This window comes from Spermophilus citellus (genome assembly GCF_964194105.1).
Source record: "Spermophilus citellus genome assembly, chromosome: 4".
NCBI lineage: Eukaryota > Metazoa > Chordata > Mammalia > Rodentia > Sciuridae > Spermophilus > Spermophilus citellus.
The window spans coordinates 103,693,446-103,712,425 of record NC_138185.1 but is presented as its reverse complement, the minus strand read 5'-3'; the positions used below and the strand labels follow the sequence as shown (position 1 = coordinate 103,712,425).

Genomic DNA, 18,980 nt, shown 5'->3' with positions numbered 1-18,980 from the left:
TCCCTGTCTGTCCCTGAGTTTGAGCACCACCCTATCCAACCTCCCCAATGATGTGGAATCCTCACTGGTGTGTGCTGTCCACAGATTTGTGAACTCCTGGTAGTAAAACACTCTGTGTCCCCCACACCCGTGTCTGCCAACATTAGGAAATGTTCAGTGGTACCTATTCTCCTGGTCCTTAAAATCCCACTGAGAGTGCCTTGCCTCACAAGGTTACGCACATCTCTTTCGCCTCAGACTCTGACTTTTGTTTCAGTGCTGTGCCTTCGGGAGGAAGGCATACCACACCTATGCCTCACATTTTCCAGTGATCCCCACAAAGGACAGAGGAGGATTGTTTCCATTTCACTCATAACAATAATTCTTGCTAATATTTGTGGACTCAGGGCTAGCACTGAGTCCACAAATATTGCTTTCAACTCTTCCTCCCAGAACAGGGATTCATAGCCCATTTTTCTGACAGGAAAGTTGCATAGCCAAGTGCCCCTAAGGATAGATCTTCCCTACAAATGTGCACTGAGCCAAGCCTGCCCAGGGTCTGGGGTGGAGAGGAGGGGCCCCTATGATCTTCCATCTGGAGATGGTTAATTCTGGTCTCTGTCTCCTCTGGAGGCAGTGCAGAGGGGGACAGCTAGCCAGGTACTCACCCTTATAGAGGTGGGGACACATGGGTGAGGAAGGATGTAGGACAAAACAGGAAGGATCTCAGGAACAGCTAGCCGGGCCTGAGGGAATGACAGAGCAGGAGACCTGAGTGCCCTATGTCCAGACCTGGTGTCTAGACAAGACTCTGAGGGCTCCTTAGAGACAGGGCCACCAGGTTGTAGCTGGGTCTCATGGGTGGAGTCCTAAGATCCACTCAAAAGGTCAGTACTGGCTGAAAGCAAAAGGCAGGTGAGGAGGTGACCTGGCCACACAGGGATGGCTACTAGGTGTCCACTGGGTATTCTAGATGTCACCCAGCAGTCCATCTCAGGCTGACCTCAAGCTGGACCCTGTCTTAACTAAGAAGTGTCTGCTCAAGCCCTGACCAGCTCTGTGGTGCCAAATGGCCTACTCTTGTCTAGGCCTTAGTTTCTTCATCTGTAGCACAAAGAGATTGGACTGGTGCTTCTTAGGATCTGCCCAGCATGCATGGTGAGGCTGGGATCAAAATAGGGGACAGGGAATAGCCAAGGAGCAGTTCTTGGGAGCCTGGCCTGCTCCAGGATCACAGCCATGGCCTGGAGGCTAGGTCTTTGTAGCCACATCCCTGGCTTCTTGTTCTGGTCCCCAGGGAACAGAAGCAGAGGATATGGCTCCTGACCCTCCCCTCCTTCCTACTGATAGGTCCTTGAGAAGGGGAACTGGTTTTGTTCTCAAGAGCAATTGCATGATGTCACTCAGCCTGTTAGGAAAATGTCTGTCCTGGCCTAGGGCCTGCCACATGTTTGGCAAGTGGGCTCCGTCCATCAGCCCAGGCCTCTACATGTTCAACTAAGAAATAGGGTTGCTGGCCTCTGTCTTTGACCAGTACCCATTCTCTGGCCTTATTCCCTCCTCTGCATGGACCGGAGGCACTGGGAAAACAGGACACAGCCAGCAACTGCAGGTGGCTGGAAAGTCCCTCCCACCTCTTCCCAGGTAGGCATCCCGTCTGTGTCTCTGGGGCACTGGTTGGGCCCAAGGATCCGAGGGCCACCTGCAGGTGAGCTGAGGGCTTCACAGTAATCGCTGGCATAGCCTGGATACTAGGAAACCCACTGGATTCCAGGCCCTCCTCAGAATTTAGCCTTCTTGTCTGCGAAGAACAGCCTCCGGAGCTTGTCAGGCTGCAATAAAGGAGAAGATGCTGGCATCTGGGGTCTCTGAACAGGGGAGGAAAGACCCTGGCTTAGAGACCCATCAGCATTGGCCTGGGGTTGGGGGTCCAAGCCCAGGAAATGGGGCCAGATTGGAATATTGATGATTGCTCCCACAAGCCTCTCTCAGTGCCTGAAACTCAGTTTGGGCAGAAGGATTCACCTGCCTCTGGTTAAGAAGAGGGAAGAGGAAGGAGTACCAAAAAAAAAAAAAAAAAGTGGAAAATAAAGCTCAGCTTACTCCCTGAGTGCTCAACCCCAAGTTCTGCACCCCAGCTAGGGCCCTGACTCTGCATTCGTGAGACAGAATCGGGGAAGGGTTGACCCAGGGCCACTGGTTTAGGAGAAGACACAGGACAACAGCCAGCAGACGTGGGATGTGGCTTCTGAGGTCCTTAAAGGACTGCCCACTGACTGGCCCAGGAGGGTCAGGACCTCAGAGGTTATTGTGTGGGGGGACGTGGGCTCAGCCTGCCCTGAGGGAGTTGCTGGAGGGGTTCCCTGGAGGCCTTTCACCTAATATCTCAGGGTGTCTGGGGTTTCTATTGCCTGAGTCTGAGGCCATGCCCACAGGCAGGGGACTCTGTGATCCCACTGTTGCCAGGTATAGGCAGAGTGCAGCCAGAGCTGAGGGCACAGGAGGCCTCCTTTGCTTCCCTGGGAACCCTGGGCTAGCCCCACCCCAACTGCTTCCCTCTGCTCTCCAGATCCCCAAGTTTTCCTCTTCTTCCTTATTAGAAACCCTCAGAATTAACAGCCCTATTCACCAAGAGCTTTCTCTGTGCTGTGTCCAGAGTGCAAGAGGATGTGTAGCACTATCCTTGGGCAGCTGCTGCTGGACACAACCAGAGGATCTGCCCATTATTTTACAGAGCAGGAAACAAAGGTCCTGGATAGGGTTGCCAAATAATATATAATGCCCAGTTAAATTTTAATTCAGATAAATAGGGAATAATTGCAGTTACTTGAGACATTTTTTTAAAAAATATTTATTGTTTATCTGAAATTCAAATTTACTTATATGCTCTATATTTTGTCATGCTAAATCTGGCAACCTTAGTTGACAGGGAAGTTGTCTTGCCCAAAGTTACAAAACTAGGAGTGGCTCAACCATGATTAGAGCTAAGGGGCCCTTCTTCATTTCTCAGAGCTCTAAGGCCCCTGCAGGGCTGAGAGAGGGCCAGAGAGCCTGGTCTGCTGCAGAGAAAGCTCTTAGATGGGCTTGAAGGCCCCATCTAACACTCAAATCAAGAAGCTGCTTTTCTTGGTACTATCTCCACCAGGTGGATGTCAGGGCTAGAAAATTGTGGGCAATGGAAGTGTCCTGACCTGCCAGTGCCTAAAAGTTTCAGGTCCCCTTACTATCATCGGGTGTTCCCTAAGATCAGGTAGCCTCCCATCCCACCCATAGAGCTCACCTTGTGTGTTCGTCCAGACTCCTTGCTCTTGGCAGCTGGGATTTGCTCATAGGTGTTCCCAGGCTCTGGGAGCTCTGGGGTCCCCAAGATCTTCTCATAGCCACAGTCTGCAGGCCTTGACAGTTTGCTATATGTGGGACTGGCCCCAGGATGTGGAGGCCTGGCTGGGCCACTCCAACAAGCTGGAATCTGCTCATAAGGACTGCCTCCTTGGTCTGCTGTCCCAACAAGCTCATAGGAATCTGCAGAGCTGCCCTGGGAGCAGGACTGAGCCTCGTGACCTTGTTTCAGAAACCCCTGCCTCCAGGTAGCAGCCCGAGATCCCAGGGCCTCAGAATTGGGGGCCAGGAGAAACCCCCAGGACGTGGAAGACATTGTAGAGCCCTGGTCGGGGCTCACCCCAGAGAGGGCAGGCCCTGGGCCATCAGGTCTATTCTGGTCTCCATCTGAAGGTCTCTTCAGAACCTCCCTGCCTAGGGAGCAGGCCTGGCTGCTAGCTGGAATTGACCCATGCCTGCTGGATGCTTCTGTGCCCAGGCCTAGCCGTGCCTGGTTCATCTTCTTCAGGTCTGCGTAGATGATGTCACTGGGGCCTGAAAAAGACTCGTCCAGGAGGGAGGTACTCCTCTCAGGGAGGGGGGGTACCCTGATGGGGGTCTGGGGAGAGAGGGACAGAGAACCTCTTAAAGGGTACCCCATTGCTAGGATGCCCTCAGGTTAACTGGACTCTCTCAGATAAGCTGAGGCCCCTGTCTTGACCTCAGTTTACCTGTTACATACCAGGGTTAGGATATGACATTCAGGGTCCCTGCCAGCTCTCGTGCTCAAGGAATACAATCTTTACCTTGACATTTAAGGCCTTTGGCCACCAGCTCAACTCCTTACTCAAGCTTAGTCTGCTCTGTTCCTTCTGCCTCCAGTGTGGTCCACTGGTCCCTCAGAACCCCTGAACCCACCTACTTACTGCTGTCCCCATCAGAGTTGCCCACCCCAATTCTATCACTGGTGTATCCTTTCAGCAAATACTTAGTGAACACCAGCTATGCCAGCCAGTCTTGGGCACTAAGGGCTCAGTGGCAAGCAAGATCAGCCCTTGGGAGCCTATGTTCTAATCTGGACATGGGCAACGCAAGGCTCTATTACATAGTATAAGGGGACTTTATATACTGTATGCTACTACTTGATCACAGTATAATGTGGTGTCACATCACAATCAGTACTGTGAAGAGCAAAGTTAGAATGGCAGGTGGGAAAGAAAAAAAATTTTTTTTTTTCCATTTAAGTGGACCTTACTAGGAGGGGACATTTAAAGAGAATGGAGTGCAGTGAGAGCGTGAGCCATACTAAGGTCTGATGTATAGCGATGGAAATCTGAGTCCCTCCCATGGGGTGCTGTGAAGTAAGAAGTATTGGCCACAGACACCCCACTCTATAAGGGATTTTAGGTATTTCATACCAATTCTCTCAGTGTAGCCTCATAAGAACTTCAGGAATGGTAAACCGAGATTTAGAGAGATTGCATAATTTTCCCAGAGTCATACAATGAGAAAACAGCCAAGACCAGGGTTGAAACAAACCCCACTGGCAGGGGCAGGCCCTGGCATGGGTGAACCCCTGGCTGGTTCCAAGCTGGGCCTGCCTCTCTCCCAGACTGGTGTCCCCCCTCCACAGCTGAAAGGACTGCTAGTATGGCCTCTCAAGGCCTGACTGTGACGACACCCACATTGCTGGTCTAGAGGTCCTCACCCTGGACGGCCCAGAATCCTCCTCACCTCCATGCTTTCCTCCTTGGAGGGGTTCCAGGGACTCACATCCAGGCTCTTCTTTGTGTGGAGGAAGGAGACCTGGGGCTTTGCAGAGGGGCAGGGGCTGGCAGCCTTGTCAGGGACCACTGTGGGGGATGCGGGTGGATTTTCCAGGTTGGTCTGGTGGAGGCCCAGGGTGATAGCATCATACAGATCATTGTCCTCTGGCTGGGGGCAGTGGGAACACAGCAGGCCCGTGGTCACATACTCCCTGCCAGCCTCGACTGAAACATTCCCACCAGATTCCTGACCTCAGATACAATTTTGCCACACTCTCCCCTTTTCGGATAGGGACCATAACCCCACATCGAGTGCCCCTGGATGGCAGTAAATAGGGAAGGTGAGAAAAGGCATGTGTCCAAGTGATGGACGCCCATACCTGGGCACCCAGCCCCTCCACCCTCACCCCGTAAGAAGGGTGCTTACCCGGGGGCAGGCAGCAGCCAAGGTCTCCCCAAAGGGCTCGAGCTGCACTTCCTGGTAATGGCGCACCAGCTCGGCCAGGGTGCTGTGGCTGAGGGTGTCACCCGAGATGAGGTAGCGACGGTTTCGGAGCTGGTTGATAACAAAATGCCGGCAGCGATCGCTGCCCCTGCACACAAACACGGGTGGTCTGGGCTGCTGGCCAGAGGCATCCTGGCCTTGGCCTGGGGTCTGAACTCCAGGCCTGGGTGCAGGAGAGGGGCTCCAGCTATCTATCCAGTGCAAACCTGACCTGGGGCCACCCTTTGGCCTTGGAGCCAGGGAGTGTTCCTCAGGGAGCTGGGAAGAGGTTTCCAAACCTGAGGACCTGGGAAGTGCCTAAGCTCTTCTGGTGGAGTCAAGGAGGTCAGGGTCAGGACTAGGTAGGGCAGGTCCTTGGTGCAAATTTAAAGGGGCAACAAAATACTCAATCATCGGGAGAACAAATAATGCAATTTTTTTTTCTCCTGGTACCAGGGATTGAACTCAGGGGCACTCAACCACTGGGCCACATCCCCAGCCCTCTTTTGTATTTTATTTAGAGACAGGGTCTCACTGAGTTACTTAGCACTTCACTTTTGCTGAAGCTGGCTTTGAACTTGCAATCCTCCTGCCTCAGCCTCCTGAGCCGCTGAGATGACAGGTATGTGCCACTATGCCCGGCCAAATAATGCAATATTTTAGATCAAAATGAATGCAAAACTCCATAATGAACAAAATATCAACATTTTAAATAAATGTCAACCTTACACCATTACAACTCAGCCTCACCCTAACTGAAACCATGAGGTTTCATTTCCCACCACCCCCTTCAGCCTAAAGTGTCCCACCCTCATCATTTTCCTTTTATATGGAAGAATAACTGACAGTGAAGTGTACATATCACAAATGCACAGCTGAATGAATTTCCATATAGGTACACACCCATGCAACTGCCATGTAGATGGAGGTAGAAAAACTCTTCAGCCCCTAGAAGGCTGCCTTGGGCACCTCCCTATCACTGCCCCCAAAGCAGCCACTGTTTTAACCCTACCACCACGATTCATTTTGCCCTTTATGGAGCTTCATAAATGAAATTATACAAAATTTCTATTGTGTCTAACTTCTTTCACTCAATATTATATTTTGGGGGAGGTTATTCATGTCTGTGTTGAATTAGTCCCCACCCCATTTATGTGCAGTTTTTCATCTAATGAAAAATCCACAATCTACTTATTGTGTTGATGGACATTTCGGTTATATCTGGATCTGGGCTGTTATAAATACAGCTGCTGTGAACATTCTCATTCGTGTCTTTGGAGAATATATCTACTCATTTCTGTTGAGACTATACCAAGGAGTAGAATCAATAGGTCAAGGGTACACCTGAATCTAGCTGTGCCAAATTGTTTTCTAACACTGTTGCCAAGTATGGAGAGCACCAGGTGCTCTGCATTGTCACCAGTTATTGGGTATCATCTGTCCCTCCAATTCAGCCACTCTTTGTGGTTTTGTTTTCCCAATAACTAATGATACTGAACATTTTTTCATGTGTTTAGGGGCTTTGGGATATTTCTTTTTGAAGTGCCTATTCAATTCTTTTGCTTTTATACATTGAATTGTTTTGGTTTTGCCTCATTTACATATTCCAGATGAGTCCTTTGTTACCTATATGTATTTCCCCAAGACTGTGCCTTTCCTTCCCTGATAATCTTTTTTTTTATTATCTGTTCTTTTTTTTTTAATGTTTTTTTTTAGTTCTCGGCGGACACAACATCTTTGTTGGTATGTGGTGCTGAGGATCCAACCCGGGCCGCACGGATGCCAGGCGAACGCGCTACCACTTGAGCCACATCCCCAGCCCGCCTGATAATCTTTTGATTGTCAGAAATTCTTAATTTTAAGGGAATCAAGTTTCTCCATCTTTTTTTAAAAATGTTTAGTGCTTTTTGAGTTCTGTTTAATCTTTGCTTATCCCATTTTCAAAGGCATTTTAATATACTTATGAAAAAAGTTTCCCGTTTTCATCTGGAAACATTGTTTTGCTTTTCTCTTTTGGATCTTTGATCTGTCTAGAATTAGTTAATTTTTGGACATGGAGGGAGATAGGCGTCATTTTTTTTTCCATTTGGCTATCCCATCGCTCCCATACTAATTATTGAAAAAACAGGAATTGCAGTGGTGTCTCTGTTGTAAATCAGGTAACCAAACATGGCACACTCTCTGCACGTTCTTCTGTCCCACGTGTCTATCTGTACTTTTTTGAGCGGCCCCTTTTATCTCTTTTATAAGTTGGAATTCTGCCTAAGATCTCATTTGGAGGAAAAAACTCAAAACAAAACAACAACAACAAAAAATACCAGATGCAGAAAAGACACTTGGAAACTGCTGACTTATATTTCAAAGTGCCTAGCATAGTGTCCTGCACATAGCTAAAAAATAACTATTTTAACAATGACTAACATTTCTTTAATCCTTATTATATCCCATGCACTATGCCAAGTACTTTTAAATGCATCAGTTTCTTGAGTGCTTTTAACAATTCTTTGAAATAAGTAGGAGAACATTCCCATTTTTACAGATAAGACGAGAGAAACACAGAAGCAAAGAGACTCAAGATTAGGATTTGAACTAGGGGTGTCTGGGTGTGTGATAATTTGGAATCAGAATCTGAGGCATTTGAAGTTTGTCCTACAGCCCTGACCTCCTTCCCTGCCTAAGGAGCCTTTTCCCTCCTCTGCCTTTCTCAGCTCAACCTATTCTCAGGTCAGGATCCAGTGTCACCATCAATGACTTTGTCCTCGTCCCTTGTATCTTCCTTTCTACCACCAGAGCCCTACCCTAACCCAGACCTCAAGCATCCCACATACAGCCAGTAGCACAGGTCCTCACTCACTGTCCCGACACCTCCAGACTAGGCTCCTGAGAGACAAAATGGGCATCTGCCCAGATCATCCCTCTTGGTCTACAGAAGTTTCTTTTTTTCTTTCTTTCTTTCTTTCTTTCTTTCTTTCTTTCTTTCTTTCTTTCTTTCTTTCTTTCTTTCTTTCTTTCTTCTTTTTTTTTTCTGTATCAGGGATTGATCCTAGGGGAACTTAACCACTAAGCCACATCCCCAGCCCTTTTTAGTTTTTATTTAAAGACAGGATCTCACTAAGTCCTTAGAGCCTCCATAAGTTGCTGAGACTGGTCTTGAACTTTTCATCTTCCTATCTCAACCCTCAAGCTGCTGGGATTACGGGTGTGCACCACCACTCCCAGCTTCAAGGCTGTCTTGAGATGCCCTTCCCTCCTCTCTGGGTGTTCCTCCAAAGAAACCACGAGCCCTGCTGTATCTAGCCCACAGCACCCTGTTCTTTGCCTAGCAAATTGCTGTTCCTCCTCCTATTCTGGGCTCAAAGCTCCCCTCTGGAAGGCCTTCCCCAGCATCCCTTTGGGAGAATGTGCTCATTTGGCCCTGCTCCCCATTGAAGGCTGTGGCTAGTGCTGCTCAGAAAGTGTCTATTGAGCATGTGATGAATGAACAAGGGAGTAAGGGACACGGGGCTCAGAGGAACTCAAGCAGTGGGGGCTGCTGGACCCACACTGTGCTGATCTGTAAGGCTGGTTCTGAGAGCCTGAGCCTGCCTTCCCCTCTTACCTGTAGGACAAGATGTAGCCGGCAGCCCTGTCACTGAGGCGGATGAGGAAGGAACCGAGAGCTTTGTCCCTGAGTAGCTGCTCCGTCTGCCTGGGCAGAGGACATGCCATTAGCTGGGGCTCCTTCCCTAATGGCAGCCTAAGCAGCCTGACTCAGAGTCCTGCCTCAGAGTCCCTGAGGGATACACCCTTGGGCACCAGACCCAGGGCACAGATAGTCCTTCAACCCTTGATAGAGGACACCCTTGGGTCTTTGACTGGGTCTGCAGCCTCTCAGGGCTGCCTGTGGTCTGTCTTTGCTTAATTGAGCAAATTCAAGACTCAATCTGAGACTGGATCAAGGTCCTGAGGCCACAAGGACCTCCCTCCTCCCTACTACAGCCTCACCAGTAGGCATACTAGCTGCAACTCCAACCACACACTGTCCACCTGATGGTTGTGGATCAAGGACAGATCCATACAGCTGGAGATTATTAGGTTGGGGGGATCCCCCCCTCAGGACCACTGTGTGCAGTGGTGTGAGATGTGCACTACATAAGAGTTTCTGCAGGGAGAAGCCTCAAGCCTGGTCACAATAGCAGCTCACAGGGACTCACCACACACCCCCCCTTGTCCCCATAAGCCCCAGGCAGCTACAGATATTTCTACATGGTGCCAAGTATTTTGGAGGCATGATGGAAAATTCCAGCTGTTTTCTGGTTTGGCAGTACATCGACCCGATATTCCCTTACTCACTTTCTCATCAAGTACTTAACCAAGGGCCTGCTCTATTCAGGACCAGCTACGTAATCTGCAGGGCCCAATGCCAAACGAACTCGCTGGGCCCTTTGTTCAAAAATTATTAAGAATTTTAAGATAGTGACAGGAGATCATTGAAGAGAGTGGGGGTCTCTCTTGAGTACAGGGCCCTGTGCAGTTGTACAAGTTGATGCCATAAAGCTGGCCTGGCTCTATGCCAGGATGTACCAGGATCTGGTGACTGGTCAAACGTCTTATGCCTTCATCTGATGCTTTGGCTACTTGGAGATACAGCCCAATTGGAAGACCAACCCTCACATCTTGGCATTTATTCCTAAGGTATCAGTGCACTAGAGTTTGCCTGAGATATCCCATTTGTGACAAATTCTCCTAGCTTACTTACCGACAGTGCCAAGTTTGGGTGCCAAATGATATAGTCCCCTAGCCATCCAATCAGTTATTCAAAGCTGGTCTGAGTGTGTTCTGCTCCCGCCTGGCCTTCTTTCACCCCAGCAACCCTAGACCTGAGTGATAGCCAATCCCCCTCCCCCATAGCCTCTCCCTCTGCCACAGAATCAGCCACCAGAGGGTGGAGTGGTCCTTAGTCTGTTCCTCCATCCTTCTCCTCCCCTAAGGTCCCTGCCTAGCACAGGGAGAGGGCAGGAACCAAAGATTCCTGAATTCTCAGGCCACATACTCAGCCCTAAGGGGCTGTGGGCTGTGTGGGCTGTGTGGCCATGTGGACAGGGGCAGTCTTACTTGCGGGTGATGAATCCATGAAACCAGGGGGGCAGGGCCCCATTCTGCAGGATGAAGGGGGCTTGGGTCTCCATGAACCATTTCATGGCCAGTTCCTGGAGCTCAGCCAGGGCCTGGCTGTCCCTTGTCTCCTCAGTCTCCCTCCCCAGGCTGAGCTGCTTCAGGCTTCCCTCCATCCTGGCAAGCACCAAAGCCACAGCAAGGCCGGGTCAGTCTGTGGGCCTTTATATCTGCCTGTGCTCTGGTTCATTTGCCTGAGCTCCCAACTTCCCACAGTGCACAGGAGCCCCATTGTCACTTCTGGGCGGTGGCTGGCTCTTCTCTCTGATGCTTTGGGACAGGGCACCTTGGCTGGCTGGAGTCACAGCGGGGAGGGCCGCAGTAGCAACCCAAGATGGGTAGGGGCAGTTTCCTGGCCAGCAGATGAGCTGCCTCACCGGGTTTGGCCTTCTCCCCCTGAGCCTCCAGTCTTTATCACAGCTAAAGACCAGACCCTGGATGAAGTCCACATCACTGCCCCTGTTAGCAAAGCAATGGATTTAAACTCTACATATCTTTCCCTTGTGGATACCATTTGTATTTTGGTGGGAGAAGTTCTGAACTGATAAATTCTTCCTTCCACTCAAGATTTATTGATTGCCTACCATATGCCATGTGAATCTGGGCCCTGGGAATAAAGCAACAAACCACACAACACTCTGCTTATGGACGTACAGTCTAAGCATTCCAAGACAAAGGGAGAGGGAAACACCAGAGAGCACATGGGCCACACTTCTTAGGCAGAGGGTCCCTGGATGCAGTCAGCCTTGCCCAGGAGGTGACAGTGAAGGAGGAAGAGCTGCTGTTACCAGCAAAGGGAAAACCATGAGACTACATTGCTACAGATTGCAAGGAACGATGGGGAGCTCATGTGGCTGTAACAAACTTGGCATAGTTGGGTCCCCAGAAGGGCTAGGCTAGGCCTTGGACAGGAAGTTTTGGAGCAGTATAGGGCCATATGGGACCTTTGCTCATGTGAATATTCCTGATCCCTAATGTGCTTCTGAGTTTCACAGCAGAAATTCAGGCTAGGTGGACATGGAGACGGGAGATGTTGCAATCAGTCAGCCCCAAGACCTGGGTTAGAATCCTGTTTCCATCACACACCTGACATGGGAATTACTAAGTTGTTGCAGATACCTCAATGTACTCATGATGGGAATAATAAGCACTTTCTAGACTCTGGGGTCACTATGAGGACTAGAAGAAATCATAATGGTAAAGAATAAAGAAACATTTACATAAATTCAAAAAAGGCAGAATGAATCAAAGGTGATAGCAGTCAGGATAGTAGTTATCTTGGGGACGTAATGACTGGGAAGGGGGCAAGGAGCTGCTGAGTGCTGATCAGGTTCTGTTTTTGGATCTGGTTGGTGATTAGATGACTATGTTCACTGTATGAAAATTCACAGATATACTCACAATGTATATTTTTCTATGTTCATGTTCTGATTCAATGAAACAGTTAAAAGAAGGTGCTAAAACCACATTTCCATGGTTCAAATTCTACCTTACTAACTACATGACCCTTGATCAAATGTCATAAGTTTTCTGGTTTCAGTATCTTAATTTTTGAAATGAGGAGAATCATATGACCTGTGCATTCGTATTTCTTCTATTGTTATAAATGAAAGGCCTGAAGCTGTATACTTTAAAGAAGTTTGTTTAGCTCACAGTTTTGGAGACTGAAAGTCCAAGATTGGGCTGACCCATCTATTTAGACTCTGGCAAGGCCTTCTTGGCTACAGCGATCACATCATGGCAGAAGGCATCATGGTGGGGAAGTGGGCAAGAGGGAGCCATTGCATGGTAAGACAGAAAGCCAGGGACCAGGCTCACTCTTTCATAACAACCCACTCTCACAGGATTAACTGGCCTATGAGAACTACTTTAATATCTTCCCAGAGTAGGGCCCACCAATGACCTACCCACCTCCCACCTTTTAAAGGTTCCATCACCTCCCAACATTGCCACACTAAGGGCCAAGCTTCAAACACATGAATCCTTGAGACAAACCATAGCAACCTGTTGTTACAAAGGTTAAATGAGTTAAGTCATTTAAACAGTGTTTGTAATTATGCAAGTAATTAGGATTAGCCACTGCTTGTGATGATGATGAGGAGGAGGAGGAGGAGAAGGATATAAATATTCTAAAATATGTAGAGTGCACCCTGTTGGAACCTATCATTATTCTTATTATTACAACTTCATCATGGGTCAACTCAAATCAAGATAAAAATGTGTGTGATGCATACAGTTTAGAGGAAAGACTAGGACATGAGGCAAACCTGGGCAGCTGCCCCTGCCTCTGAGCCATGTTTTCCACATCTGTAAAAAGGATAATTATTTTTACCACACACAGCATGGGATGAAATACTGCAAGTAACACTCTTCACACAGGGGCAAGCACATAAGCACATTGCAAGTGTTCTCAGAAGGCCGGCTCCCAGGAACATCACTTTAACAAACAATAGATTTCCAGACTTGATAATTTGACAATTTTAGGGAGGCATCAGAAGCAAACCATCATTCATGTTCTTGCTAATTGATCTCTCTTGCCACACACAAGACAGTGCTATCATGGTGTCAGAATGGAAATCCCAGGCTGGCAAGTTCTGGAATTCTCTAAAATGCATAGTAGGGAGGAGGGAGATTGTATCTTTATTTTCCCTAATCTCTAACTGAAACTCAGCATTTCCTTCCCTTGGAAGAAATAAACCACATTAATGTTAGCAGCACCTGTTACTTTGTCAGCAACAGAAATACAGATATTTGCATATTACATTACAGCTGTTGCAGACAGATATCTTTTTTGTTCATCATTACCTCAAAATTATAGCAATTTGATGCAATGATGGATTGTTCCTAAACACATCAATAAAGACGCACAAAGGATTACTACATCAAGAATATTTTTAAACCCTATTTTCACATAATTTATTTTCATTGTCCCTCTAGGTATTGTATTTTTTTAAATTTTTTATTATTTATTTTTTAGTTTTCGGGGGACACAGCATCTTTGTTTGTATGTGGTGCTGAGGATCAAACCCGGGCAGCATGCCAGGCGAGCGCGCTACCGCTTGAGCCACATCCCCAGCCCCTAGGTATTGTATTTTGTGCATTAAAAAAAAAAAAACTATTCTGGGGTTGGGGTTGTAGCTCAGTGGTACAACATTTGCCTATCATGTGTGAGGCACTGGGTTTGATTCTCAGTACCACATATAAATAAATAAAATAAAAGTCCATTTACAACTTAAAAAATGTTTTTCAAAGATAGATTCTGGGGCTGCAGTTGTAGCTCAATGGTAGAATGCTCACCCGTACTTGTAAGGCACTGGGTTCAATCCTCAGCACCACATAAAAATACAATAAAATAAAGCTATTATGTTAACCTACAACTAAAAAAAAATTTTAAAAAAATCTATTCTGAGCTGAGAATGTTGGCACATGCCTGTAAATCCCAGCTCAGGAGACTGAGGCTGAGGATGGCAAATTCAAGACTAGCCTGGGCAACTTAGCTAGACTCTGTCTCGAAAAAGCTCAGTGGTGGAGTGCCCCTGGATTCAATCCCCAGTTCTGCAAAAAGCAACAATAACAATAACAACAACAATCTATTCTGTGCTTACTAGCTATGTGACCCACGGGCTTCAACAGATTTCAAAGAGGTCCATAGCACAAAAGAGGCTGAGATGGGGGGCAGGGTCCAACTCAGAGTTGGTTCACTGCCAAAGTGAGATCCTGGAAGTATTCAAATACAAAGAAATGTGCTTCTATAATTTTCCATGAGGTATTCTCTCTCCACCTCCCAATTAGGCTGGATACTTTTATGGGAAGAACCTGGTCATTTTCATAAGAGACAATGGCTTTGTGTACAAAAGGACACAGAACCCAGGATGGCTGTGGGCCAGGCAAATAAGGGGGAGTCTATATTTATACTCCAAGGAAGTGTGGAGCTGAGGGGGGTGGAGGCCCAGGTTTGAGGGGAATTGGAAGCTCCATGAAGGACTAGGGGTAGAAATAGATTGTCGTGGACAACACTCTGCATTCCATTGTTTAGTTCATTACACATGGGCAACTACTGGTGCTAGACCCTGGGCACAGAGAGGGTGCTGGAATAGCCCTACCTACCTCCTCCTGGGGCCCAGAGGTGTAGGAAGAAGGATTAAGAGGCTTCAGGCTCTAGATCAGACTAATGGAATCCCAACTCCCCATTTGCTGGCTCTGCAGCTTATATTTATCTCCATTTCCTCAACTATAAAAATGGGGGAGAAATGAAGCACCTACCTGGAAGGATTTGGTGATTCAGTGAGCTGATGCATGCAGTTCTGTGGCTGGGAGGCACAGCTGCACATGCTGGCCTCATGATTCACACACAGCTTCATGTCATCCCCCCACTTGGGAAGTCCCCAGAATTTGATGTACTTGTCCTGTCTTAGTTCTTCCCTGTCTTGGGTTCTTCTCTCTTGAGTATCTGCTTTTTCTAGAGGACAAACAGATGGCAGTGAATTATCCAACGAATTACTCTCTCCTAAAGGCATTCAGCCTGGCTTGTCTTCTTGGGAAACAGGCCTGAGGCATCCCTGGAAAGATGCTCAGAGGGAGTGTCTCTCCAGCCCAGTGTGGACAACCCCAACACTCTCTCGCTTCTCCTTTCTTGAGCCCATGCAGGGTGACCATGTTCATGATTCAGTGCTGCTGGCAGCTAGCCTCTTGGGTGAAATGCCAAAGTAGACTTTTCAGCAAATACTAGTCGTGTGCTTATTTTAATGCACGGACACTTTTTTTTTTTTTTATCCTTAGCTGTTTTTAGTAGGTCTGAATTTGTTCCATAAACCTGAACAGTGGAGAATGAATGATTCTACCTTCTTTCTCTCTGCTTCATTCTCCACCCTATTGTGTCTAGAACAGTGTTTGGCACGGGTAGATGTTCAGTAGTTTTATTTAAATTATTATTTGAATAGGTGATACATCCACATAGGTTTTTTTAAATATTTATTTTTAGTTGTAGTTGGACACAATACCTTTACTTATATATTTATTTTTATGTGGTGCTGAGAATCCAACCCAGGGCTTCACACATGCTAGTCTAGCACTTTACCGCTGAGCCACAACCTCAGCCCCCACATGGTTTTTAAAAATATAAAATATAAAAAAGTATCTGTAAAAATATTTTTCTTCAAGTATTAACTCATTCCTGATCCTGGGTCTTTCCCACAGACCCTGTGTCTTTGTTACTTGTTACTTGTTTCTGGATTGTTCTTCCTGGTTTTGTTTTGTTATGTTTTTTAGTGTATATCCAAATAAATAAATATTTTCCTATTCTCCCTCACTCTTTTTTTCTTTTTCTTTTTTTTTTTTTTGAGACAAAGTTTCAGTATTTATCCTAGGCTGTCCCCAAACTCCTAGGATCAAGCAATCCTCCTGCCTTAGCCTTCCAAGTGTAAGGGTCCGGCGAAACGTTGGAGAAGGAAAGACCACACGAGACTAGCTTCATGCAATGGCAAGGGGGATTTTTATTAGGGATCCGTTCCAACGCATTGGGACTCTGTGCTCACTCAAGAAGGGAGAGCAGCCCAGAGCCCAGAGCAGAGGTCAAGCAGAGCTTAAGTACACTTTTTGGAGAGGGCGGTGGGCTTTGCATACATCAGAACAAATCATCATGAGGCGTGGGGACATTGAACAACAATTCTGATACATGATTAGTCCATTCATTGGAGGGAACAGTTTGGGCAGGGGCGATTGGTCACTTCCAAGTGGGGCACACATTCAAACTGATTGGTCCTGGGGCCTATATGCGTACGTGCCATGTTACCTGGAGTCCTTAGCTATTAAACAACCAGGGAATCAATGGAGATATTTACTGAGCAGCTCTCGCATTGTCCTAACAACTTTACAGACATTACAGGTTCCGGGGATAGCAGGGGAATTGTTTACTTTTTAGCCCAGGCCTTGCAATCTAGAAGCTTTACAATGCCCTAGTCTTTTACACTTTAACTTTAACTTTAACTCAGGATTTTGCAGCTTAGAAATTTTACCCTTACACAAGTAGCTGGGACTACAGGTACATGCCACTGTGCCTGGCTTTTTTTCCTTTTTCCCACAAGAAAGGTAGAATACTGTACAATGTTCTGCACCTTGCCTTGTAAAAAAAAATTAACACATCTCAGAGCTCCTTCCAAAAAAGTACACAGAGGAGTGCCATTCTTATTTCTATAACTGCATAGTATTCTATTATATGCATGCATTTTAATTTTTGTAACAAGTCCCCCACTCGTGATTACTTGGGTTGTTTCCAATCTTTTTTATTTCCAAAAATGCAGCCATGGATAACTTTATATAGACATGATTAAGCATAGAGCAAGTGCATCTATGAAGCACATTCCCAGAAGTGGGATCACTGACTCAAAGAGAATTTGCTTTTTTCATTTTGATATGTAAGGGTCCATCGAAGCGTCGGAGGAAGAGACCACAAGTGACTGGCTTCATGCAATAAGCAGGAGGGAGTTTATTGAGGATCCAATTCAGCGCGCTGAGGCTCAAGGCTCACTCAGGAAGGGAGAGTGGCCCAGAGCCCAGAGCAGAGGTCAAGCAGAGCTTAAGTACACTTTTGGGGGAGAACGGGGGGGGGGGGGGGGCTTTGCATACATCAGAACAAATCATCATGAGGCTTGGGAAAATTGAACAACAACTCTGAGACATGATTAGTACATTCATTGGCGGGAACAGGCTGGGCAGGGGTGATTGGTCACTTCTAAGCGGGGTACACATTCAAACTAATTGGTTTTAGGGCCTAAAGGACTACGTGACAAACTACACAGAGTCCCAGGTTATTAGACAACCAGGGAGTCAGTGGGAATATTTACTGGGCAGTTCGGGTATTGTCCTAACAGAGGATTTTAACAATACCTGGTCCTTCACTTTTTAACTCAGGCCCTGCAGCTTGGAAACTTTACAATGCCAGGTCTTTTACACTTTAACTCAGGCTTTGTGGCTTAGAATCAGCTTAGAAATTTTACCCTTACAGATAGATGTTGCCAAATTGCCTTTTTTAGGGGTTATATTGAGTTGTGCTCATTAAATATTGAATGAATGAATGAATGAATGGATAATAGTATTTTCAAGATCAGTCATTTTGGGAACTCCCAGCACACAAGAAAAAAAAAAAAGGAAGGGGTCTGGTACTGGTCCAGAAAAATCACCAATTTTATTGTGATCCTTTTCACTCCTCAAGGCCACGGAGGGACTTCCTCTTGTCACTGTTCAAGCATAGCTGCTGGATAGGGAGGGTGGTATCCAGACATGTCCCCTTCAGCCATCCTTCCACCAAACACACACAGGATGTTGTGTTTTATTCACAGGACAAGGGCCAGGTATTGAGAACTTTCCAAGGACCCCTAGTAAGGTCTGAGACCTTGAAAAAAAAAAAAAACAGAACAAAACCAGTGGTGGCTCCAAAATTCAAAAGGAGAAAATTATACAATTACAATGCATAAATGTTTAAGTAATTATCCATTCAGTGTCATCTTGTATCATCCTCATTTGGTATTCAGGAAAGTTTCATCATACATAAAAGTGGTTTGGAAGCCAGATGACTTTACCTTGCCGCAGTCTAGGTGGGCACAAATCACCGAGCCGCCACAAAGCACTTGTGTGTTCAAACAGGAAACTTTATTGCCCGAACTCCACCAGCACTGCACGCACACTCCCCTCCCCCCCAACTCTCCCCACTCTCTCACGGGCTCTGTGCCTCCCCTACTCAGACCCCAGGAAAACTCAACTGTTAGTGGGCGCCTGAGGCAGCAGGAACCACCCTATTCCCAGAGCCGCCCTATTCCCCCCCCCCCCAGCCACCCTATTGCCGGACAGCAGGGGTCCATAACATAACCATCACCATCTCAATGGCTCGCTGGTGTCACCTCTCAACCACTCCCTTCTGGCAGAATGCCATGCGTCATCCCAACTCGGCTGAGACCCTCAACATTACCTTATGAGAATTCTCCATCAAGCCAGAAGACTGCCAAGAAATCATTACCAACTGTAAATTAAATGAATTCCTCAAAGCCAAATAATTTTAAAAGCAAAATCATAAAAGTAATCCTTTCCAAAAAAGCTTAAAGCAAAAACATACATATTTTTCATGTAAAATGTGGCCATGCTATTTAAAAATATAGAGTCAGCCTTGTGTACCCCAGGGCTCCCCATTAGCATATCCAACCAACCACAAGCAGAAAATGCAAAGGAAAAAATTACATCTGTGCTTAATATGTACAAACTTTGTTTGGTCATTATCCCCTAAACAA

General features: G+C 46.8%; 1 protein-coding gene across 1 annotated transcript; it reads right to left on the bottom strand.

Moving 5' to 3' along the window:
- Positions 1–276: 276 nt before the first annotated feature.
- On the bottom strand, positions 277–10,817 carry SH2D7 (SH2 domain containing 7; the record flags this gene model as incomplete). The annotated part of the gene is made up of 5 exons (XM_081291037.1): positions 277–3,916; positions 5,032–5,232; positions 5,491–5,656; positions 9,146–9,235; positions 10,642–10,817. 5 exons carry the CDS (start codon positions 10,815–10,817, stop codon positions 3,206–3,208), a joined length of 1,344 nt encoding a protein of 447 aa, XP_081147163.1. The 3' UTR covers positions 277–3,205.
- Between the last annotated feature and the right edge of the window lie 8,163 nt (positions 10,818–18,980).